General features: G+C 45.3%; 2 protein-coding genes across 3 annotated transcripts in view; both read left to right on the plus strand.

Annotated features, from left to right (window-relative positions):
• LOC310782340 (uncharacterized protein) overlaps positions 1–3,855 on the plus strand; it is a gene marked incomplete at its 3' end in the record, with an annotated part of 20,884 nt that extends 17,029 nt beyond the window's left edge. Inside the window, exon 9 of the mRNA XM_083643006.1 lies at positions 3,744–3,855. Within this exon, the coding sequence (XP_083499132.1) occupies positions 3,744–3,855 (112 nt within the window). The remainder of the gene's footprint in view (positions 1–3,743) is intronic.
• Positions 3,856–4,045: 190 nt separating this feature from the next.
• LOC310782097 (glutamate receptor ionotropic, kainate 2) overlaps positions 4,046–26,024 on the plus strand; it is a gene marked incomplete at both ends in the record, with an annotated part of 89,338 nt that continues 67,359 nt past the window's right edge. For both annotated transcript variants that reach the window (XM_083642776.1, XM_083642777.1), the window contains one exon: positions 4,046–4,169. In XM_083642776.1, the coding sequence (XP_083498902.1) occupies positions 4,046–4,169 (124 nt within the window). The remainder of the gene's footprint in view (positions 4,170–26,024) is intronic.

The following is a 26,024-nucleotide window of genomic DNA, read 5'->3' on the forward strand; positions in this document are numbered from 1 at the left end:
AGTTCTTATCAATCTAAGTTCTTTGGCGTAAATGATGATGTGCGCTCGTGTGTGAACACCTGTTACACAGGTAGAAAGACTGGCTGGAGGGGCCTTTACTTTAATGCAATTTTGTCTATCTGACCTAAATCTGAATATACTTCTATTGTTCAGATATGATTTTGTCCAGAATTCTACGACTGTTTATATTGTAGGTAGAGGTAACAGAGAAACGGATTAAAAGTCATGTGTTACTCCTAGAACCCCCTCAAGGACCCCTGGTGGTCCCCGGACCCCACGTTGAGAACCACTGCTCTAGTCAATCCAGTGTTATAGACACAGTCAGTGTCTCGTCATAGACGCGTGTTCAGGATCAGGGATTCAACCCCCGCAGTGAACGTTAACAGTAACTAGTGTAGAGCCGCAGCACCGTCTCATCGACAATGTCTAGGATGGCTTGTAACCAGTGATGTAGAGTGGAAAACTAAAAACGCATGATGATCAAAACAACCACACACAAAATTCAATCAAGCAATCAATCAATCAATCAATCATACTTTCAGAAAAAGAAAAAAAAACATTATTTTTTATTCCTACCCGATCCTCATATATCAGTTTGTAGGCAACTATTTTGATTTAGGTAATGATGATTTGTGTCAGCATAAAAATGATTCTGCCAATAAAAATGCAGCAGGGTTCACCCTTCACTAGCAAACGCAGGATGTAGTACCTCAGCTGGTGGCCAGAGGGCGTTGTGACAGCAGAAACGACTCTCCTCCCGGGCTCAGAAGCATTCCTTTCATGCTGTGCGCTAGGCTCTGCTGACTTATAGAAACCCTGAATTTCTCCATAATTATGCTAATGGCCCAGATGGTAGCATGATGAGTGCCATTCGCTTTGATATCCTCACAGCCCAGAGCAAGACCCACGCAACCCGAATCTCATTGAGTGTCAATGTTCACACCACCTAGCCTATTTCTTTCCTTTAGCTCGATGCAGGCGAGCTTCACTGGCCTGCTTTCATTTGTGAAAGGGATTTGACAGATCTGGTATGCTATAAACAACAAAAAAGTATAGCTCTCAGAAAAGCGATGGTAGCCTAGGTGTAGGCTATGATATATTAACTCTACCTACCCGCAACCCTTAAACAACTGTGGCAATCCTGTAGCCTATGAGGATTCAATACAAATAATAACAAGAAAACTACAGGGATATTATAACGGTACCAGAGGAGATGAAGAAGAAAAAACTCCATAAATATTTAAGTAGCCCCACAAAACATTATAGGCATTATAGGAATATTATGGGATATTAGAGTGATTTTTCTTTAGGGGCAGTTCTGCGCCCCCCACATACAGGCCGACCATTCACACATGAGTGATACACAGTGATCCTGTTCATCCAGCATTTGGGTGCTGCTGGTGGCGATCAAAGAGCTCTTTCACATCTCTGCTGAGATGAAACGAGCCCTCCACCCTCTCTCGTAGCGGGGCCCAGCGCTGCACCTATAGCAGCTGATGCACTGGCCCGTGTAGAGCTGGAGTGGGGGTGAACGCCGAACCTCGATTGAACTCGCTGTAATCAGATAGAAGCGCGATAGGTGTGAGAGATATTGCATATCTTGACTTTCCCTGTGAAATCTATTCAGCACTGCACTGGGTCTCCTCCGTGTGTGAGAGTCGCACACACTTTCGCATCGGAGGATGGTTCACACTGGAGCCGAGAGAATGTAGTCTGTTGCTGGAAGGCTTTCAAGTCTAAAGTGGAGTTATTTGCATAGGTTAATATTCGTGCCTTTCAGCGGCTTCTGTCGATATTACAGATTTGCTGTTCTGCCAATTTCAATTCCTTTCATCCCACTCCTCCCACATTTCTGGAATGAGGGTGGTGGAACTTGTTGAGGAGGTTGTCGCTTGGAAATTCTGTAAAGGAGATTTGAGAAGGGGAAGTTGTGAATGGCAAAAACACAAAAGTAGACTCTATGGGAGAAGAATCAGTGCAGCGATATGATAACATCTCTCTGTGTATTGCAGTTGGCCAAGAGTACACACAGTCCTGACTGAATTATTTCTTCATGGACCTACAAGATGCCAATAAGCTTCACAAATCCCCAGCAAACTGCTAGTCGTTTTCTGTGTCTCTGTGCAGAACCCTGGATAGAGACACAACAAACTGCCGTTTTCTGTCTCTGTCCATGGTGCTGTAAAACCTGCACTGCTGAATGGAGCTAATGCACATAATGAAATCTATCGATCTATCTATATAAAATTGAGTATGTGGGCGATGTTTGTTTCAAGTTCTGTGCCGTTCTGTGCCGTTTTAAGTGCGATCGGGCTGAAACTTTCAGGGGGTGTAAAGGGCACCTGACAGAGCCGGATTTTTAAATTAGGCTAATTAGCTAATGATGTGATGTCATCAGTGATGATGTCAAAAGTGATGTCATAAGGGCACGCACGCACACACACACACACACACACACACACACACACACACACACACACACACACACACACACACAAGGAGGCATTGTAACAAGACTGGTCAGTGATGTCACACACACAAGGAGGCATTGTGACAAGACTGATCAGTGATGTCATACTAGGGGGGCACACACACACACACACACTGATGATGTCATCAGTGATATCATAATGGGGCACACACACACACACAAGGAGGCACTGTGACATCACTGATGCAATAACATTTAGTGAGCAACACTATAGGGCAGGTGAGGCCACGCAGCAGCTAAGCTATGGGCGAGCCTAGGCATCGAGCGGGTGTAGCGCACGAGATGCTTATACTATAAAAGGGAGCAAATGGGCAATCTCTGTCTGTCTGTTCTCTGTTTCAATTTTTGTCCGACTGATGATGCCATAGGCGTTGTGACATCACTGATGATGTCATAGGCATTGTGACATCATCAGTGATGTCATAAGAGCAGGTGTGCACGCGAGGTGGACCAGCCTAGGAATTGTGCATGCCTAGTAACTAATAAAACAAATTTGCGAGAGCAATTTGCCTATTATGCCACTTCAGTTTAGGTAATAACATCTGATGGATCACAAATGAAGACAAAAAAAACAAGCTTCCTTTTGGCCCTACAGTTAAAGGGGAAACTATCTTCAGTGTGACCCCATTCAAACTGCAGCCTATATGCAGTAGCCTATTAATAAACTTTCCACGACATAGCCACCTTTCTTTTATGAATGGACCCGGATCTTGTGGTCATTTGGAAGGACTCCAGGTAAGATGTCACCCTCAAGTTACAGCATCAGGATGCATTGCAATGCTGCACTTAATGGATAGGCTATTTACCTGCACGTCTTAAAACGCGGGCGAACTTGTTGACGCCAAGTTATAATGATAAATTGCATGGAGCCACGGAGAAACGGAGAAACAACACCTTAAAGGGCGAGATTAAGTTTCACACTCACTCTCTCACACACACACACACACACACACACGCACACGCACACACACACACACACGCACGCACGCACGCGCACACACACACACACACACACACACCCTCTCTCACCCCCCTTTCTCTCTCGCGCCCCCCTTCCTCCCTCCCTCCTCTCCCTCTCTCTCTCTGGTGCGCGTTCACAACACTAACCTTGGCTCGACGTCAGAGCCTGTGCAGCAGTGCAGTATAATGGGAGCGCAGGCATCCCATAGCGCCTCATAGGGGGCTGCGTATCGCTGCTGTTATCCTGTGCTCGGCGCTCTCCAGCCCCTCTCCAACCTCCGGTCTCCAACAGCTCACCCATAGCCCTATGCACGGTCTCCCCCCTCCCCGCAGGATCTGGACCCCTCGACATGGACGTCCCGCCGTGCCTCGACCCGGAGGATTGTTGCTTCTTGGCGCAGTGAAGGAGGAGAAGGGGAAGGAATCATGCCGGGACTGCTAATGGATTTAGGGAAAGCGCGAGTGACCATGCCGTGATCTTGCGCATCCAGGGCCGCCGTCACCCTGTCTTGCCCAGCGACCGTAGACGAATTCCGGGGGAATCGAACCCGCGCACCGGGGGGATTAAACCACTGTGCATTTTTTACAAACAACATGAAGATTACCTCCCACCAGCTGATGATAAGCAGTCTCGTTTTCAGGTTCAACCTCAGGCTGATCCCGCTTCTGCTGCTGTTTCTTGGATACTCTCGCGGGATGCCGCACGTTTTAAGATTTGGTAAGAAAGATACTTGTTGTTTATAGTGCGATACGGTACGGATTCACACAAACTGCCCGGTGATTGCTGTCCATTGAAATGACATTTATAGGCAATGTGGTGTGTTGAGACCTTTTCGTCCCATCATCTGTTTTATGTCGATGAGTAGAGTTGGAAAACAATTTACCTGCACTCTGACCACTGAAACCTGATGGGGAATGGTCTATAGCTGTGTGTAGCTAGCTTATGTCTCGTCACATTATGCTGAAATGATTTTTTTGTATTCATCAAGGATCATTGGTTTCCACGAAGCTTGAAAACAGTGATAACTTTTATTTGAAATAAGCTGTATAGGCTATTAGCCGTGTAGCCTACCAAGAAAACAGTTCTGTGCAACAGCTCAAGACTAAATGGCAGCAAATGAAACTATAACGGGCTGCCTTCTGCAAGTTGGGAATGCATAGAGAATTTGGACAAATATTTTCTATTTGAAACGGATCCACGTATCTTTGTGCTTCTCGAACACGGTCACCAAACGCAAACGCCTCATATCATAATGAAGCTGCACAGAGCTGGGTATCTGCCTTATCTTTGGCTCACAGGGATTCATCAGGAAGAGGAACATATTCTCTCTTGATATCTCCATATGGCTTTTTAAACTGCTGACACCTCATGTCCTCTGCAGTACGTGTTTACATGTAAACATTGCCCCCGGAGTGCGGATCAATCAGTCGGATCAGTCACATTGCCTGGGCCAATCAATACGCTTGACAGTACTTTTCAGCTTTCATCCCGCTGAACCGCTATCGATTGGCATTTCCCGTGGTTTTCAACTCATTTGATACCGTTATCTCAATTTGTAACATTGATAGCGCCATGCAGTCCTGTCTGTCTGGCTGAGTCACGTTCGAAGCCGCTGTAACACCCCATAAACACACACCTGTAACCACATAGTTAAATATGGACTAGGCCTATTAAAAAAAAACTCTCGATATTCGTCGCTCAGCAACCATGCTGTTTAGGCTATAGACAGTCTATAATAGGCCCATTAGCCTACAACATATAGCCTGGCCTATTTCATGAACACGTTTTCCTATTGTGTTTTGGTTTTAGCCTCATTATCATCTCGTGGATTGCCTATCTCTTAGATTCATATATATATTCATATATCTTTTTTCCACCCTGTTGCATATGTGCTGATGCGGAGTGACAGGGGAGCCCCTCGTGACAGTTAGCGGATGTCATCCAATGTTGACAACACCTCTCCCCCCCCCCCCCACCCCACACACACACACACACACACACACACACACACACACACACACACACACACACACACACACACACACACACACACACACACACACAACCCCTCCGAGAGGGTCCTGTTTGTGAGTCAGGCCGTGTTCACACGCGGCGCTATGGCAACGGGATGTGCTTGTCTTCCGCTGCCTGTAGCCTCCCGCACCGTGCACCCGCGATCACCGATTTCCCGTCTGTCTCTCACACTGTCTGACAGAGATGCCGCGGCGTCAATTCAGTAATCCCTACGGTTCCTGCTGCGTCTGATATGATGTGACACAAAAACTTCCAATCCCGCTCGTAATGACTATATTCCCGCGAGAATGACATGGTGATAGGCCATTAGGTGGATGTGAAACTTTGAACTGGTCCCACATTATTCTCCTCTGATTCTGATCCTCCTATTTTGCTTTATGGCTTCCACATTCTGGCAATTATCCATTGACTATTGCTCTCCACAGTATGACCAAAAAAATCTAAGATTCGGACTCACTTTAAGCCAGTGTCACATTGCCTAGACCAATATGTCGCCCAGAGCCGCAGGATCTGCAACGCATCTGGCATCAGCAGCACACCAGAGACGCCTCCTATCTCTCACCAAAGCGAGACAGGAGGTGAGTCATGGCAGTGAGATCTTTGATTTCCCCGTCGTTTACGGCTGGAGCGCAAGTGCTGTTCAGGACCACGGCAGCGACCCGGCTGCTTGGCAGTGCAGCCTTGCGCCTGTTGCTATTTTATTTCCACCACTTCTCTCTTTATGTGTGTGTGTGTGTGTGTGTGTGTGTGTGTGTGTGTGTGTGTGTGTGTGTGTGTGTGTGTGTGTGTGTGTGTGTGTGTGTGTGTGTGTGTGTGTGTGTGTGTGTGTGTGTGTGTGTGTGTGTGTGTGTGTGTGTGTGTGTGTGTGTGTGGAGGGGGGCATGACAAATAGATCCCCGAGTTTGTTTTAAGGACTGGGATATTCTGTGTCCTCTATGCTCATGATTTATAGCTATATCTTTTTTTCCATCATATTTTATCCCTGCTGGTGAAGTACCATCCTCTTCACATCTTTCTGTTGCAAGACATTACACACCGTATGACTCCATTTGGTGTAATTCATTCTTTTTAAATGTAGGGTTATGCTTATTTGTGTGTTTGCTCATAAAGGAACTTTTTTTTTTAAGAGAGATAGAGATAGGCATTTCTTTCTGAAGATAATCTGTGTATAGGCGATGCTTTCCAGAGAGGAAAATTGCCAGAGAGAGAGAAGAGAAATACAAAATGGGCCGATGTACCTGTCCTAAAAAAAAAAAAAAAGAAACGGAAAAAAAGCATGGAGAGAAATTTGAGCCATTGCTGTGACTCCAGTGCGTTTCCCGTCCTGCAGGATGTGCTGGCTCAGCAGATGGGCCCAGCTGCTCCTGCAGGAGGCCAGCTAAATGAGGAGGTCAGCTCCCCTGGGACGCCCGTGCCCGTCCCGCCCCGAGCTGCGCTCTCCCCGGACCGCCGGCTCGTCTTGTACAAGCGCTGTTCTGCTGTCAGGCCGAGACCTTACACACTGTTACACACTGTAACGCTGACGCTATGCAGCCCTTTGTATTCCCAGCACTGCTCTCGCCACACTGAGCGACAAGTGTCAGGGAGACAAGGTGGGCCGGCCACCGGCTGCAGGCGAATATACTGAGCTTATGTCAGGATTGTAGTCTATTTGTGTTGTGGCTAATTTATAAATCCTGCCCATGTGGTCGATTTACTTGGGTAATGAAATGGACCCACTGTAGGCTTTCAAAGGTGTAAACAACACACTACTTTAGACGCATATTCAACTATTTGTGGCATAATTATTCTCTTTTTAGATCCCCCCCTTCTTCTTTTTTTACATCCAGTTCACATTTGTCACACTTAATGAAACTTTCTGGCTGCTGATACTGCTTGAGGTCTTGGGGACGCAGAGCAAAATTGATTTTTTTTTTGTCACTCAGACATTGCCAAATCCTTCCCCCTCGACTCACTCTGTTCCCTTCAACTTGCTCCCTTTCCAGTGTGCAGGTTAAACTAAAATATGCAAAATGTTAAAGCAACCTGAACTGAACTGAATTGCACCAGCCTCGCTGTGTGGCAGGAAAGCCAGCTTGGAATTAGATTTGCAAGCTAAACTACAGTTTGTTAAACTACGGTGCAATATTAAAAAGTTGCGCCTGCCAGTCCTATAGGTGTTCATATGGCCGACATGGGTGTGTCTGTCAAGAGAGACTGCAGAAACATCTGACCTTCAGTACGATGCTTCAGTGAAGGACGCGGCTGTTGGGGAAGTGCAGTTGTCTCCCTGATGTTGTTGGCATGTTGGAATTTGAGGTTGCTTTACCGTCTATGGCAGCTAAACAGAAACATGAATGTATGCCACATAGCATTCACATGCCTCCACAGACTCTACACTGACATATTAGGGTATGTGTATAATCTAATTCAGCCGTCCTCATAGCAAATAGCTACTACACAGAATACCCTATAGTCACAACATCTGCCGTTCTATTACACTTGATTAAGTTTCACACACAGACAACTTTCTTATTCATAAATTCCCTGAAGGACAAACTCGACAACTCCACGACGACGGTGTTTTAATTCTGATGACCACAGGGGGTCTGCGACTGTGGAGCCTGGGACTTATAGCATTACCAACGCCATCTTCAAACAACATTGGCAGCCACATGCAGCGTGTCCCTGGGCTGTCAACCCCCGCTCCAAGCATTGTTGACTCCGAGATGCTCTTGTTTTGTTTATTTCCTGTTGTTGACGTTTATATGTTTCCGCTGCAGTACATCTGTGCCTGGGAACACTTATGGCTTTTCATTTTGAAAGAGGAAAGTCAAATCATTTCTCAGTCCTCTGTTTATCCAACTACGTCCACAATGTGGTGCAGCCAGGATAAAGGTCCTTTATTGTTTCGCTAACATGAAACACTGTGTTCTGGGCCGGCAGTGCGACGCAAAGGGGGAACCAATTCAAGGGGAGTGTGTAGTTAATTGACTATTTGCCTTTGCTTTCCGCCAGTCAGAATTATCAGCGTGCCGGAGTTTAGTTTGGGATGTGCAGGAATTATGGATAACACCCGGTGCCCTGGCTGGCCCGCTGCCAGTGCGTTCACAGCAAACACATTTAAATAGGCCCAAAGCTGCTTAAAATATTCCTGTGTCACTCGGCATCCGCCATAGCTTATAGAAATACAGAACTATCTCCCTTCCGCTTGCAAATTATTTCAAAGGTTTAAAAATACCCACCGTGGGTTTCAAGAACAAAGAGAAGATCTGCCTTGTACATTAGCATGCAGCGCCACACATGGGCTTGAAGCAGGGAACTATCGAGATGGATTTCTAAAACATGCTAACAGACTTTGAAGGCCTCGCTGCCATGCCTCAGTTACAAAAGGCTCGTTCGATGGTGATTAATTCACGGCGACACTTTCCTGAAATGGGAAACGTCTGTGAGGTGTGAAATTAGGAGATAAGAAGTCATCTTTCTGCGCTTAGCATTTACTCTGTTTTTCGAGGTTTATTAGCTAAACCGCAGAGGGGTCATTTGCATGGCATCGGGCTTTAGATGATTGACAATGTCGTTGTTTGCTTGGTGGCATGCCGTACGTAACGCATCCCTAACCAGTTCCTGCACAACTGTCCATAAGCCACAGTAGCACATCAGAGGCAATCCTGAAGAGCGCCTGTTGGCCACTGTTCTTCCCCCGCCTTGTCCAACACATGATTTGTGGGTCAGGCTAGATCACTATTCACAGCCCGTCTCTCTTTGTCATTTTCAATCAGGCGTTTCCCAAGGTACCGGTCCGGCTGGGTGAGGGGCTTATATTTGCGGTTGTTCTGTAAAACGTCCCTTCAGAAGAGGCCCACAAGCTCGCCTTGCTGCCCGGAGACATTTTCTACTGCTTTTAACACACGTGGAGGTTCTCCATCTCACAATCCTGCTGAGGGAAGGAGGGGGGGGGGGGGGGGGGGGGAGTTAAAGCCACTCAGAGGTGTAAGAAAAACAGAGAGGAGGGAGAGACAGGAGTCTGTAAATAAGAGAGAGTAAAGGCTGTGAGTGTTGTGGCCAGTAGATAGAGTAAAGATAGATTAGCTTGCCTCAGAGCAGTGCACTCTCACTCCACTCTCAGTTGTGGTGCACCCTGTTTACGACTTGACTGTTTTGTGATGGCAGACATGACAGCAGAGTACAGAGTACTGTATGTCCCGGCAGCATAGTGGGAAGCCAGGAGTTGAAGCCGAGCCACGCAGTATCAGTGTGTTGAAATGCAAAATTTGCCCCGGAACTATGGATATGCATGAAGAGGCAGCTTTTATATGCAAACCACTTTTTTTTTTTTTACCTCGGGGGATCTAAACATGTATTTTCATAAGCCTGCCAGGATTCAGGAAGTATGTAGATTATACATTTGGCTCGTTACATATTTGGCTGCCTCCACTGTCAAACACACTCTAAGACGGTAGGAATCAATATAATCAATAGCTTTCTAACGCTAAGAGGCAGAACAATAAAAAAGCAACTGTCAGCACAGCAAGTTATGTTGGCAAATACCCAGATGGCCCGTGTCTATCTATCACAGGTCACCATCTGTAAGAACTACAAACAAGAAAACAAACTACGGGAGCAAAATGTGTAGTATAAGTAGTGTGGGTTCGCATTAATAAAGCATGTCGGTGTGAATTAATGATAGCTTCAAACCGCCGCGAGCTGCGGGGATGACAGTACACACTCTTGTTCTTTTTTCCCTCCCTTCTTTACCATGGATCTGTCAAAGCAGACGGACTTGTTCTCAACCCAGCTGGAACAGCTCCTACAATATGAACATCATATTCACACTTACTGCTTGATAGTCTGATCTCACCCCTGAGATATATGTTCTGTACTGTCTGTGTTTTATGCAGCGGAATGAATAGATGTCTCATTTGCTCCGGTATTATGCCATGCTGTACATCATTATGTGGGTGTAGTGTGCGAGACCTTTAACCTCACACAAACTCAATTGTGCTAATTAGATAATGGGCGGTGATAGCTTTGGATAGGGGAAGGAACATGGCTTGTCAATTGCTTACTGTATGATTGTGCTAATTGAAGTGTCAGCGTGAATGTTTACCCGTTTGCTCTATTATTAATACATGTAGGAGCATCATTCGTGGCCTTTTGTCGGATTTGTTTGTTGCCATGGCTCCCTTTTAATTATGCATTTATAATGTCATCCCTTTGGTTCTGGAGGGCAAATCTATTGTAACACAGTGTGTAAATCTGTCCTGCAGGCCAGATCAGCCGCCTGTGGATTCCAAGCGCACAGGCCAAGTAAACACGTTGCAACGCACGCGCGCTGCAAACGAACGCATTGACGTCAAAACCGCACGGCACTCACAGGAGCCGATCGATATTCGAGGGCCCTCCGGCTGCGTTGGCTCCGGTGCGAGGCAGCGATCAGGTTAGCATGTGGTGATTCACCTTCATCTCCAGCCAGCTGAAAGAAGAGGGGAGAAAGAGGGAGAGGAGGAGCGGAGCGGCCAAGTGAAAGACAGAAAGCAGACTATATGGCACCCCACTGACATCTATAGATGGCTGTCTGGAATGTGTCTCTGTGAACCAAGGACACAGGGGGAGGGATGTGTGAGTATTGAGGAAGGCTTGCTTCAAATCATGCTCTTAGAGGCAGCCCTCCTGCGCTGCGACAATGTTGAAAGGAGAGGAGAGCAGAGGAGAGAGGAGAGGAGAGGGGAAGAGTTGAGAGGAGCTGGTGTGATTGTGTGTGCTTTGGCTAATGTAATAGGCCAGACAGCCAGAAAGTTGACAGCACAATGGGAGTCGCCCCCACTGGAAATGACATGCTAGCTCCATTGGTTTGATGTGACCCAGCCACCCACCGCAATTCACCCATCCATCCACCCACCCACACACACACCCAGCCACCCACCCACACACACACCCACACACACACCCAGCCACCCACCCACACACACACCCACCCACACACACACACCCACACACACACACACACGCACACACAAGTATGACCAATCTCGGAACCCGTCGTCTATCGGTCTGATGATGATTAGACTCTGGGGGGGGTTTGGGTGTAGCCAGCCGTCAGCAGACATCCAGGACTTCCTCTTCCACACTCCAGTCGTGGTTTACAGTCCGATTAGCAACTACAGACACGAGACACAGAATCTACACAATAATGCACAACATCAATACTTTCTAGGCATTTTAGGCCAAGATGATGGTCCATTTCGGCTAATCTCTACAAACAGATATCTGCAATGCATACAGTATGGGACGTCATCTCAACTCCAACTCCATTCTTGTGTCTCAAGTTGCTAAGCAGACTGTATACAGATGTTACCCGTTTCCAAGGGCACCGCCACCGCAAAAGTACTGTCAGTGTGGTTGCAGTAATGGTCGGGTTTTTTTCTGTTTGTTTGCACCGGGAAGAGTCCAACAAGATGTCAAATGAAAGCTGGGAGAATCCACAGAATCCATGGTATTTGTCTGACAGAATCCATGGTATTTGTCTGATCACTCCACGACCAAAACTCACTGAACTAGCAGCCAAAGAAAAACACTCACTAGCGCGGCAGCAACAGGCAACATCTGTAAACAATGACTGGCGCACAGAAGAGGAAGTCTTGGTCCAGATGTGTCACGGGGGCTCACAAAGGCTAAAAATCCTCGAAATTAGTCCACAGAAGGAGTTGAGTTCAGGTCTTTGGAAAGAGCCAGACATGGGACCAAGTCACTTTGGTCCAAGTCTCAAGTAAGTCCCAAGTCACTTTGGTCCAAGTCCCAAGTAAGTCCCAAGTCACTTCGGTCCAAGTCTCAAGTAAGTCCCAAGGCATTTTGTTTCTGGCAAGTCAAGTCGTGTCATGAGTGAGTCATCCAATCAGGACAATGCCATTTCCAGCTTGCACTCACATACTGGATAACTTTACACAGACACTTGACAACTTTGAACATGTTAATATTTAATATTTAAAGTGATGTACACAAACAAGTCATCACTAGCATTAGTTCAGTGGGGCTTCACACAGCAGAAAAACACTACACAAACTACAAATACAAAAACAGTTCATAACCAAAAGACAAACAATCCAACAAACCAGTCAAGCCAAATACGCCAAAAATAATTAAAGCACAAATAATAAAAATGCATGCAAAAACAAACCCAACCTAGAAAAGTGCACTCGTTGGAGTGCAGATCTCTGCCAGGCCCGCGTTTTCCCCCACGCTGACCCATAGATAGTGATACATGTGTATATACAGTACATGTATGCTCTTTGTTTATGTAGGCTGTATTATGTGTTGTGGGTTGGGTGACACATCGGAATGTTTTGTTAGTTACTGAATGTTGATGTGTCTGATAATCGCATGTGGGATGGTCAATTGCCCTGACACGAAAATAAAATAGTAATTCATTCATTCATTCATAGTTATTGTTAATATTGTGCGTAATTAATTAATTAGAAGGTTTATTCATGATGACCTATGCCTCGTCATTCATGTACATTCAGGGATATTATGATGAGAGTGGTTTGGGGGCCCCACTGTAAGATGTCGCATAGGGCCCTGGGCAGGGGGGAAACTGAAGCCACTCGCCGTTGACTTGTAAAGTCGTTGGGGAAAAAAGCGGAATGGATTTCGTTTATAAATTAAAACTAGAACGACCACACCACGGATATATGCCTCCGCCAACAAGTGAGCAGTCGACATGCATGTCTGTCCAGACTTTGACGTTTGAGCCAAATGTGGAGAAATCTGGTCAAGGTGTTACTGAGATATGGTGTTACCGAGCTTGAAGATGGCGTTCGAGAGGTCACAGTGACCTTGAACTTTGACCACCAAAATCTAATCAGTTCATCCTTGAGTCCAAGTCGACGTTTGAGGCAAATTTGATGAAATTTCATCAAGGCGTTCCTCAGATATCGCGAACACACAGACGCACGCACACACACAGCCAAAAACATGATCTCTTCCCGGCGATTCTCGCCTGACGGAGATAACAAATCAAACAAAGATATCAAATAAAGTTTCTGCCATGTGACAGATGACCACTGGCTACACCGGAAACCATAAAATATTGGCCGTCGCCCCCAGACTCTAATCGTCATCATCTGATAGATGATGGGTTCTGAGATTGTATTATGACAGACTGGGACAGATTGACTTCCCATCTTGAGCTGTCTTCTTAATATGATTTTAGATTTTGAGGAGCAATAATAAATTCAATAGCCACGTAGCTACAGTCAGCTGTTGCTTTTAGAAGCGACAAAAGATAAGTTAAGTTATCCTTTATTGTCCGCGTTGGGAAATTCATCATCTGCATTTGACCCCTCCTCTACTAGGGACCTTCCTAGAACTAGGAGCAGTTGGCAGCTGCAGGGAAGCGCCCGGGGACCAGCTCCAGTTCGATTGCCAGTGCCTTGGTCAGGGGCACTGAGTATTAAGCCTGGAGGAAACCCACACAAACACGGGGAGAACATGCAAACTCCATACAGAAAGGACATGGGACGGGCCAGAGTTCGAACCCGGGACCTTCTTGCTGTGAGGCAGCAGTGCTAACCACTAAGCCACCGTGCCGTCCCGGAAGATACTGAATTTCTTACCCAGCAGGCCATGAATAAATCTGAGAGAAGCTGAAAAGAACGCTATACTGCAAATCCTACTCCCCTACTACTTACAAGTCTCTTTTCACATAGGCTATTTTGAAAATGCTGCGTGATTGTGCATGCATATTGGAGGAACCACATTATTCAGTAATTTCTTTTTTATGTGCACCACCACAAGCCTGTTTGCTTATTTGCCTTTGTGAAGTCAGTGTGCAGATCTGTTTCATGTCTCTCTCTCCTGAGATCATGTGTGTGTGTGTGTGTGTGTGTGTGTGTGTGTGTGTGTGTGTGTGTATGTGCACTGCACGCGCAACGTGGAACCAGAAACAGAATTGACACATTGTTGCAGCCAAGTGAACCTTATTGACTCAAACCTGTAGCTACCATTATCAGGTGGCTTGTTGTGTACAGCAGTGGCTGATGGGAGACTGATGAACCCAAGCCAGAAGCTGACATTTTCCTTCCCGGGAGCTGAGGGAGAGAGAGGGGTGGATGCAGGTGTCCGTTCAGGTCTAACGGGCCATCCATTCAGTCGTTTAATTGACTGTCCTTTATCTGCCTCCAGTGACCTCTTTTATTCGCCATTTTTCCTTCTCTGTCTTTCGGCAGTCCCTCCCCTCCCCACCCCGACCTCTCATCTTTCTCGCTTGTCTGACTGTACACCCGTCTGCCATCTGCGCCTTTTCTACAGTTTACTGTGGCGCCGAACAAGGCCATTTTCTAAACACATCTGACACAGCCTGTAAGGAGGCGGCAGGCAGGCCTGATGTAGGACTGGGCGATATGGACAAAATCAAATATCACAATATTTACCTCGATATCGACATTGTGACAATATTGTAGGGATGACTATTGGTGCTTTGACAAAACATTTAAACAATGAGATTTTTGATAAATAATCATAGGTAATGTGGATGTATAATGACTCAGTGGGTAAAGGCAAATAATAGACGGCACGGTGGCTCAGTGGTTAACACTGTTGCCTCACAGCAAGAAGGTCCCGGGTTCGAACCCCGGTCCGTCCCAGGTCCTTTCTGTGTGGAGTTTGCATGTTCTCCCCGTGTCCGTGTGGGTTTTCTCCGGGTGCTCCGGTTTCCTCCCACCATCAAGAAAGACGTATGTATGTTAGGGTTAATACTCCTGTCAGTGCCCCTGACCAAGGTACTGGCAAAAGAACTGGAGTTGGTCCCCGGGCGCTGCACAGTGGCTGCCCACTGCTCCTAGTTCTAGGAAGGTTCCTAGTAGAGGATGGGTCAAATGCAGAGGATGAATTTCCCCAAGGGGATAAATAAAGGATAACTTAACTTAACTTAGAACAGCTAGAATAGTCTGGTAAGTTCAGAAAATTACATCACTTTACTATCCAGCCTTTAAAACCTGGAACATTTATGCCAGATCACGATATTACGAGATCCAAAATCAAAGACGATATCTGCTCTCATATAACTATTATTGATAATATCAATATTGCCGAGCCCCCATAATGGTGAGGTGGGCCTTCAGCATCAAATCAATATCCTGAATCCTGAAAACAGGCTGTTCCAGGCGATGCTCTTTCTCCCTCTTCGCTCTCTCCTTCTTTGTCCCCCCCGCCCCGTTCCTCTGTTGTCCTCTCTTGTCCTTCCTCTCCGCCGTTCCGTCTTGGTGTCCCCTCGGCTCTCGGCTCATCTCTCTCTCTCATCATCCCCCTGGTCTCCGTGTCCTTGCAGACACGGGCGTGAATCCTCATTTGACATGCTCCATGCCAAACCTCTCATTTGCCATTGCACCTTCTGAGTCTGCCGTTTCAAATCGAAGCACACCTGCTCTGTCCCAGGTTCTGATTGAACTTTCCCATTCCCAGACTAGAGCGCTGGCCGTATGGCATTACCACCCTGGTTTGCTTTGCACCGTGTCTAACAAAATATATGGAATCTATTCCTAATATTTAGTCGCACCCGCTTTTGCACAAGCCTCAATTGTCTCAAGGCTGAGAAATCCTTTTTTTAACCGGTTTCTTCTCCATCATCTGCATCTCCCTTTATGACTGGAATGGCTTCAGATTGTGAAATCAGTCAGGGATCATAGATTTTATGTGGATTCGTCTTCAGTAAGGGATCATAGATTTGATATGGATTCGTCTGGTAAATCTATACTTTCTACACAGTGTATTGTAAACCACTCGGAATGATTTTTCTAGGGAGAAACTCGTCTTAATCGTTTTTTGCATTAAGTGTCACTGCGCCTAATTGCCAAGATCTATATCATTTACTTTATACCTCCAATTAGCTGTTTGCATATTAAAAGCAGAGATCTGCAGACAGCATTTCCCCTTCGTTGCCATTACCTAGCCAATAATAATCACCATCTATGCTGCTCTGTTCTCCCCTGCTTCTCTGCATGCATCTCATTGTTACAGATCACTCAGTAACATAATCCATTGGGACTCTCAAACTGAGAATGTCATTACTTGTCATTTACTTTGTGCATTTTGCCTCCAAAATCCCTTGACTACGACATTAAACTGACAAATTATTCCAATTGAAAGAACATCATTCAAACATTATTTCAAGTTGTGTGAGGAATTGTTAGCGTTTGTAATCGAATCAAAAATGAAGCGTAGAACCCGACACACTCGGCACAATGTGATTACATAGATGCTTCAACCCTACTGGGTCTGCATCAGATGTCGATATGAATGAAACCACAGCTGATTATGACCTTCAGGTGTTAGCTGGTGGGAGGTGTGGTGATTGACACTCCCCTAACCCTAAACACTAAATGTATGAAACACTAAGAATGGGGGGCGTTGTAATTGTATTAAATATGATTGGAGCATAGTGGAATTCATCTCAACCTGGCACCTAAAAATATGATGTGCGTTTGACTAACAATTATTTTCTTTCTTTTTTGTACATCTAACCATCACAATGACTTTTCTCCCCCCTCAAAAATGTCTCTGAATAATCCCCAAAGTAATCAGCTGCAAGATTTTGTCAATTTAGTATCGTGTTTGCTTTTTTCCACTAACTGTACAGACAGACTTACAGTTTCCAAATTGTGTAATCAGATTAGTGAAATCCTATTACATGTCATCTTCTCCTCCCTCGCCCTGCCTCTTACACCAGCTGAGCTGTGAGCAGCAAAGTGCCGTCTCGTGAATTCATTCTTGACCTTTGACCTCTGGCTGGAGATAACGTCTGCCCTTCGTCTCATTTGACACTGGCTTTGTTCAGGATGACAATGGAGGAGATTGTGATACGGGGCCATTTTGATGAGCGAGGAGGAGGGTGAGAATTAAAATGAGGGCGAAGCGAGCGCAGAGGGAGATAGACTCTCATATCAATTGATGCCACCTAATTGCAACATAAATTGATTTTCTTTTTCTTTTTTTCCACTTTACACCAAGGTCAACTGCATATAATGTATGTTAAATGCATGTTGGAAGATGTAATATCAGCTCATTCTACTATCAGGCTCATTTTAAGTCCCTCCAGATGAGAGTTTTACAGGAACTAAATCCCAACTAAAAGTAACTAAAAGTATGCTGGGAATCTCAGTGTATACATTATGTTTCTGCTGTGTTCTTTTTGAGACTAAAATATGACAGTTAGCCAAGTTGTCATCTAGGTTTATTTTGCCGACTGCTTTAGGGCTGGAGACTCCAGGGAGCCTAGAGACACCCGGTCCATCCTACTTCACTCACACTCCTCCTCAGCTACGATGCCAGAGAGAGATGTAAAGCGGACATAACGCCTTAATGGCTTTTATCGCACTAGGGGAAATAGTACTGTAGACACACACACACACACACACACACACACACAGCCACAGTCACATTCCTCTCTATGCTGGACTCATGCCTCTGCTAGCCTGCAGTGGCTAATTAGCATCTCTCACACGTGCTTATGCTTGATTAAAACTCAGTTTACAGTGAGCGGCGCTGTGAGGTCGCCATCTGTCACCTGCCGAGGCCACCGCCACACGTACTCTAGTCATGATGAGAGAGTAGAGCTGTGTGTATGTGTGTGTGTGTGTGCGTGTGTGTGTGTGTGTCTGTGTGCGCGCGCGAGTGTGTGTGTTTGGCAGAGGAAATGGAGAAAAGATGGAGAATAGACAGAAGGGAGCAGAGACACGGAGAGAGAGAAGTGACAATGATGGGTGAGGGACGTAGAAAGCATTCAGTTCAATAACCGGGCCTGCTCAGTCCCTATGGCCTGTGTACCAGACCCAAAGCATTCAGTTCAATAACCGGGCCTGCTCAGTCCCTATGGCCTGTGTACCAGACCCAAAGCTCATATTTTCTTATGGTGGAAAAGCCTCCCAACAGCAGTGTTGGGGGATTTCCGTGTATTTACTTGAACTTTACAACCTCCTCACTGCAGTTTTGGGGCATTTTGCTTAGAATTTATATGATCTTTTATAGGATAGTAAGTGTCATGCTCCAGGGCTTTATATGAAACCTATTCAAAAAGCCATTGCAACACTTCCAAAATGCTTGGATGTCAATCTAATGATAAGATTGTTTCTTTTTTTCCGCCTTTCATTTCCTAAAATGATCATGTTTGGGAAATGTGTTTCCATACAGCAGCAGTATACATTGTAAATGAATGGCAAATCTTCATTATGATGATTTATGTTAATGGTGGACTCGTCGTGTGTGACAAACGTTCATGACAGTGCCGTGTTATTTCTCATATGCAAATGCCACATTCATTGATTACATTTACATCCTAAGCCAGATCAGCCCATATTGCTGCTGTGAGAAACCCGTATGGTAGCAGATATGCCAATATCATACTGAGGCACGCTTAATCCCAATTTAATGCGTTTGTTATCTGTCTATGTTCTGTTTCCATGGTAATATTCTGAATATTGTGTACACAAGGATATTTGCGACCGGGATATGAAGATCATATAAAGGTGGTCCTGTGTACTGTAGTTCTATAGCTCATGGCACTAAAGCCATGCTAAAACAGAAATTAATTCAAGGTGTTTTGGATCCCCAGATGAGATGTGATGAATGGCAAAATGAGATATCATCCAGTGGCTATGTTTCTGAGGATGGAATCATCAGTTTTTTTACAATATTGATGCAGTATTTTGGAATGAAATATTGGTAACGCTTTAGAATAAAGCCCACAACTTACATGGTAAGTACAGAGTAAGAAAATCTGAATTTACAGGGTAAGTACAGAGTAAGAAAATCTGAATTTATAGGGTAAGTACAGGGTAACAAAATCTACAAAATCTGAATTTATGGAATAAGGGGGTAATAGAGGGGGACTTATAAAGAACTTATACTGTACCTACCAGGTAACTACAGGGTACCTATTCTGTTGTTACAGGGTATGTATGACCTATGAGAAATAATCATTTAAATTTAATTTTCAATTTAGGAGAACTTATACTGTAGTTATGGGTACCTACAGGGTAACTAGTGTTTTTACGTATATTTATACCTCAGCTGTTATTGCAGGATACATGGTAATGCTGCCTGTGAACTGTCTTTCTCTGTTACACCAGCTCTTTCTAATCCTCTAACACATGTTTGTGTAAGTGGCTATTTTAATCTCAGGAGCATTGCCTTTATTTCTGTAGTGCGTCTGTGCGTGCATGAGTGTGTGTGTGTGTGTGTGTGTGTGTGCATGAGTGTGTGTGTGTGTGTGTGTGTGTGTGTGTGTGTGCGTGCGTGCGTGATGATACTCCAAAACATCATAGTCGTTGACTGTTAGTTGGTATTTCTTTTCAGCTGCATTTACTGTAGCAATCTGAGAGGTAGGAAGCTGCGAGGAGACAACAACTCACCTGGGACTTCAGCACAATTCAAGGCCTGTGGAAGCGTACTCACAGTTTGGCACAATTAGCACCAAAAAGAGGTCCCTGCTTGACAAATTAGCACACAAAATGTCAGCCGGTAGTTTAGCACATCCACTATGAATCCTCGCAAATTAGCACATATTGGAAGGAGATGAGCCTGGCACCTTATTATGAATAGAGAGAGCCCCATCTGTTGCCAGTGCTCAGTATATTAATACATGTTGTATGATCCAGTGCTCAGACTGCTCACTATATTAATGCATGTTGGTATGATCGCTGCTTTGCCTTTTTGGAGCTGGGTCAGAGTCGGGAGGGGGGTTGGTGAAACACATTTCTAACTGTGTGTGTGTGTGTGTGTGTGTGTGTGTGTGTGTGTGTGTGTGTGTGTGTGTGTGTGTGTGTGTGTGTGTGTGTGTGTGCGTGTGCGTGTGTGTGCGTGCGTGCGCTCATTACAGGAGATTGATGAGATTCATCTTTTGGCAGTGGTAGAGCTAATTATTAGCCTGAGTCTAAGTGAACTTCTGTGTCTCTGAATCCCACAGGCGTGGGTTTGAAATGCTCATATCAGTCACAGTTTGCCTGGACTCAGCTGTCTCTTACCTGACACTGACAGGCTTGTTTAGGCTTAGTCTCTGTGCATGTGTATGTGAGAGAGAGAGAGAGCGAGAGAGAGAGAGAGAGAGAGAGAGAGAGAGAGAGAGAGTCGGGTCAAGGCTTAGCATCCAGCACTGGCAGGTGACACTTCAGTCCACTGTCAAGAGGATTTAGAGTGAATGAGTGATTCTATTCTAAGGAAACAAGCAACAAGCCTGATCAAATAAATAGCTGCTTAACAGTGATGGGCCGCTTCCATTTTAATTTGCAGAAATATAAATATAGTTTGCATAACTCTAACATACAAAGTGATTGATTGGTTGGTTGGTTGATTGATTGATTGATTGTGGATCCTTCATCATGTGACACCTTGGACATTTCATGCTGAGCCAGCACTGTGCTTCCTGCATTATATCGCTGGCTTGCTGGGGAAGCTAAGCAGGGCTGACTCTGGTTAGTCCTTGGATGGGAGACCATCTGGTGCTGGAATCCCCCATCCCCAATGCCCCAGGGCAGAGACAGGGACTATGTCCTGTGAGTGAGTGAGTGAGCACCGTCCTTCGGATGGGACGTCAAACCGAGGTCCTGACTCTCTGTGGTCATTAAAGATCCCAACGGCACTCTTCACAAGAGTAGGGGTGTAACCCGGGTAGCCCTGGGGGGTGTAACCCCCGGTGCCCTGGGGGGTGTAACCCCGGTGCCCTGGCTAAATTCCCACACAGGCCTTCCTTCCTCATGGCCACCTAATCATCCCTCGTTACTTAATTGGCACGTTCGGTCCTCAATAGGGATGTTCATCAGTTATCGAAAATCGATAATTGATCGTTAAGGAATGGAATCGATCATGTGGAATTTTTATCGATTTTGTTATTATATATATATATATTTTTTTTTTGCGGACTAGGTTTGGGTGGAATTCGTTCCTCCTCGCCCCACTCCATTGCACAGCCGACTAACGTGAGGTGGAGCTTCATATAGTCTCTAGTTTTCTGGCTGGGCACGGGCCTTTGTGCCAACAAAACGGTTTTAAACATGGGGAATTCACACCGGCATGCGCCGGGGACAGCAGAGTGTTGGAGAGGAGACACATTGAAATAAAGAGTTAATTGAGGAGAACAGGTTGTCTTTCGTATTTTCTGCCATAGGCATTCATTTTGTAAAAAATATATATATATATATTAAAAAAATATTATTCTTAATATGATCGATAATCGATAATTGATGGTTAATTTCCCCCGATTTTCGATTATGGAAATTTTTCAAAATGAACATCCCTAGTCCTCAACTCTCCACCATGAGAGCTGATGTGTGGTGAGTGTTCTGGTGCAAACTGAAAGCCATGCATCACCCAGGTGGGTACACCCCCCCCCCCTCCACACACACACACACACACCCCAATGTGAAGTGCTTTGGGTGCCTTGAGAAGTGCTATTATATGCAATCTATTATTATTATTATTATTATTATTAACAACCACATTTTCTATTCTATTCTATCTTATCTTTATCCGTTACTTTCAGGTGAATTTTGTGCAGGCTTTATTTATGACGGCTTGTTTGTGTGATATCATACCACTGACTGATGTACCTTTGGCCTTGGCCCTCGCTCAGTGCAGGAAGGTCAGTCCACCGCGAGGGGAGCTTCAGACTAATGAACAGGGGCGCTGCCTCTCCGCGGACCACCATGCATCAAGTCCCATTCACTGGCAAACATGTGAGGGAGCGCTCCCGTCGGGAATTTCGGGGGATATTTACGGAGCGCCATCACCGCCGGCCGTTCTTCACTCCTAATGGCTCCGAGCGGCGATCCCCACCGGGTCAAGGAGAAGGAGACAAAAAACAGGCCAAGGGGGTGAAGGTGAGGGGGTTCGGGGTGCCATGCGGTGGGTGGAGCCACCACAGCGTGCGTGACGAGCGAATGCATCACACCACCCATTGGTTATGGACTCCCATTTTAAAGCCCCATTTTGGTTCTCACGCAGCTCGCACGAGATGGCGCGAGGCCAGGGGTTCCTCACAGAGCCGCAGCACCGCCTGCTAGTGGCCATTCGAGGAACTGCAGTTTTTGGTACTTCCGCATTGGTTTCATCTGTCCAAGCCTAAAGTCGCCCCTAGCGACAGGGTTTGCTCAGCTGTTGCCATGGCACCCACCCTACAGCTGCCATCCTGCAGCTGTGCCGGCGGCCATTAGTCACAGAGACAGGCCGCCCAGCCGCACTGTCACAAAAGGCACCCCCCCCTCCCACCACCAATCAGCCGCTCCCATTCCAAAACTGCCCATGCCTCACAACCATAGCATAGATGCACACGTCGCCATGGCAACGTATCTGACTCCCATCTCCCTTGCTACAAGTACATCCTTGAGTGAACAAAGCTAATTGTGTTTTCGTTCAGCGTCCGGTAATTATTAACCTTCTTTTCTCTTAATAGTAAAGACAGAGTACCTGTGCTGGCACACACACTGAATGGAAAAATGACTGTCAAAACAAACATTAAAGCATCGAAACACTAAATACCAAATTATTTAATCTACATGTCATCTAAGCGAATTGTTGCTGCAACAATATAAAATCCCCATTGGGATAAATAATACTCTTATCTATCTACAGTATCTATGTATGTATGTATGTATGTATGTACTGTATGTATGTATGCATGTATCTATTTATCTATCTATCTATCTATCTATCTATCTATCTATCTATCTATCTATCTATCTATCTATCTTTCTGCAGTGCAGGGTGTGAGCAGTTTTCATGCACATGAAATACAATTCATTGAAACTGAACTGAACTGAAACTGCTCACCTGTAGTTGAATTTCAAATGAGCATAACGATCTCCTTCACCTTCTCCTGCGGTAATTTGAAATGTAGCTTCTTAGAGAGAGACGATTTCTATTTATAGGAAGTGTCACAATCGGCGACTGGCGCACTATTTTTAATTGCCGTCATTTCTACAGGAGATTAAGCTGATGATGAAGCTACTGTAAAACGCTCAATCCAATCTGCACTTGATTAATTGTGAATAAACAGGAGAAGGGACTGCGATTTGCATAGTGGAGCCAGCCTCCCACACTGCACTTCACACACACACACACACACACTAGCAGGCCTGTTTTCTCCTCATAGTGATTATCTAGTCCATAACTCACTCAGAGCTCTCATTTGCGCTATAATTCACACCGGTGCCGATGATGGGGGCTCTATAATTCACACACACACACACACACACACACACACACACACACACACACACACACACACACACACGGCTGTAACTCACGCACCTGCAACCAGTCAGACCACAGCACCATGCAGAGACAGGAGGCTGCCACATGCATGGCAGAGGGAAGGACTCCATTTAGCACAATCTCAATCATATCCTGCACACATGTAAGTCTGACGCCTCGACATGTGACATGTGACATGTGACATGTGACATGTGATGACGAGTTCATTTCCAAACAACCCAGTTACGTGTCTGCAAACCAGGGATATGTAGAATATCAACGTTAACTAGAAACAAAAAATCTGCAAAATCTGCTTCTAAAACGTGGCATTTCACATCTCTGCAAACCTACAATCTCAAAGGTAAATTTTAAACAAAACTGCGGGTCATTTGAAAATATTGCTGCTTTTCTGACGTTAAACGCAAATACAACAACTTAAACAACTTTGCTTGTGTTTGAGCAAGTAAAACAACTTGGTTAAGGTTATGTTTGGGGTTAGGCTTAAAGAAGAAAAATGTAAAAAGTGACTCACGGTTGAAATGCAGACTTTGGAAACGCTGTGAGCATGACTTGGAGTTGAACGCGGCCCTCCGGTATGAAAGGCAAGTGCTCCGCCCTCCATCCACCCCGGCCAAAACACCCATACTCACCACCGCCTTGTTTCAATAGCAGACTCTATGACGTGTATAACGTTGACATGTATGAAGAAACGTCATTATGCAACATATTTTGCTTAAGAAATGTTCATATTCTCCACTTGCCGTTGCCTTTTGCTTGGCCGGAAATGATGGTGGTGTCCAGGTGGTTTTCAGGACTTCCAGGTGGTTCCAGGACTGTCCAACCTGCCCATGCAGATTTTCAGCCCAATCCGACCTGGGCTGTGGACGTGAGGTGGTTTCCAAGTGGTTTCTAGGACTTTCCAGATGGTTCCAGGACATGATGACTTTCCATGACCTTCCCCGGATCATAACACACCGCCATGCATGTAGCCTACAGCCCAATCCGACCTCGGGTGTGGGCGTGACATGGTTTCCAGGACGTTCGAGGTGGTTCCAGGACTTGATGACCTGATCATCACCTTCCCCGGATCATAACCCACCACCATGCAAATTCTCAGAGCAAACTGACCTGGGGTGTGGGCGTGAGGTGTTTTCCAGGACTTCCCAGGAGTTTCCAGGTGGTTCCAGGACTTTACAACCTGCCCATGACCTTCTCCAGATCATGACCCACCATGGCACCACCATGCAAATTTTCAGGCCAATCCGAACTGGGGTGTGGGCGTGCATTAAAGATACACACGCACACAGACACGCACACGACAACGTCAACCTTATTATAAGTTCTTTGTGGATTGCAGAAACGTACATTGCAAACATATTCTGGCTGTTCCAAAATGCTACATGTCCCATTTGAGAAGAAATGTTTACCTGAGGTTCATCAAAGCAATAGTCCACTTAATTGTAACATGGTTATTTGGCACTTGGCCGCCATTAAGTCTATAATATAATCTACTCACCAAAATCAGATGCAGCTGAAGTTTGTAGCATTCAGGAGTTTAATTCCTATTCATTTGAATGAAGCGACGAGAATAGCATGAAAACTGACATTTAACACATTGGTGAACAGATGCTGCTGTGTTCACATAGCATTTTTTATCGATAAGCTAAAGCAGAGAAAACTGAGAAATATCATTAGGAGAGATAGTTCCTAATTGGGAGACCGAATCTACTTCTATTTTTAGAGAATAGGCTAATTTTAGTGTACTGTAAACCAAGAATAGAAATGCAAAAATGATGAGGGGATCTGTTGTTGAATATGTTCAATATAACTTTCAGGCTATTTTTGTGGCCTTATTCAAATTAACGGGAAGGGAAAAGCTACAAACGTGTCCAGGTGCATCCAATCTTGATGAGTGCTTTGTTCTGGTTTTCATGGCAGTGCAATATTGCTTTGTCACCTGCTGCAACCCTCTAAAAAAAGCATAAAAACATTTGTTCTTTGTAAAAATAGAAATGTCTCTTTGTGGACTTTGCTCTTCAGGGTCCTCAAAGTAGGCCCAAGTAGCAAAACGGGTGGGGAAACAGATGGAATCAACTATAAAACATGGAATATTAGAGAATTTTCCATACTTTGGTAGAAATGGATAAAAGAAAAGTAGACCTAATTATCACCTAATTATTTTAGTAACCTAAATGATTTCATAATTTTAAAATAGGCCTAGACTGGACTAGGACTAGGTCAGACTTGCATGGGGGCCGGGGCCCTTACGTCACCTCACAACTGAATTTGGGGGAAAATAAAATGGAATTTGATATGGGC

The sequence above is a fragment of the Poromitra crassiceps genome (genome assembly GCF_964638095.1).
Source record: "Poromitra crassiceps genome assembly, chromosome: 9".
Classification (NCBI taxonomy): domain Eukaryota; kingdom Metazoa; phylum Chordata; class Actinopteri; order Beryciformes; family Melamphaidae; genus Poromitra; species Poromitra crassiceps.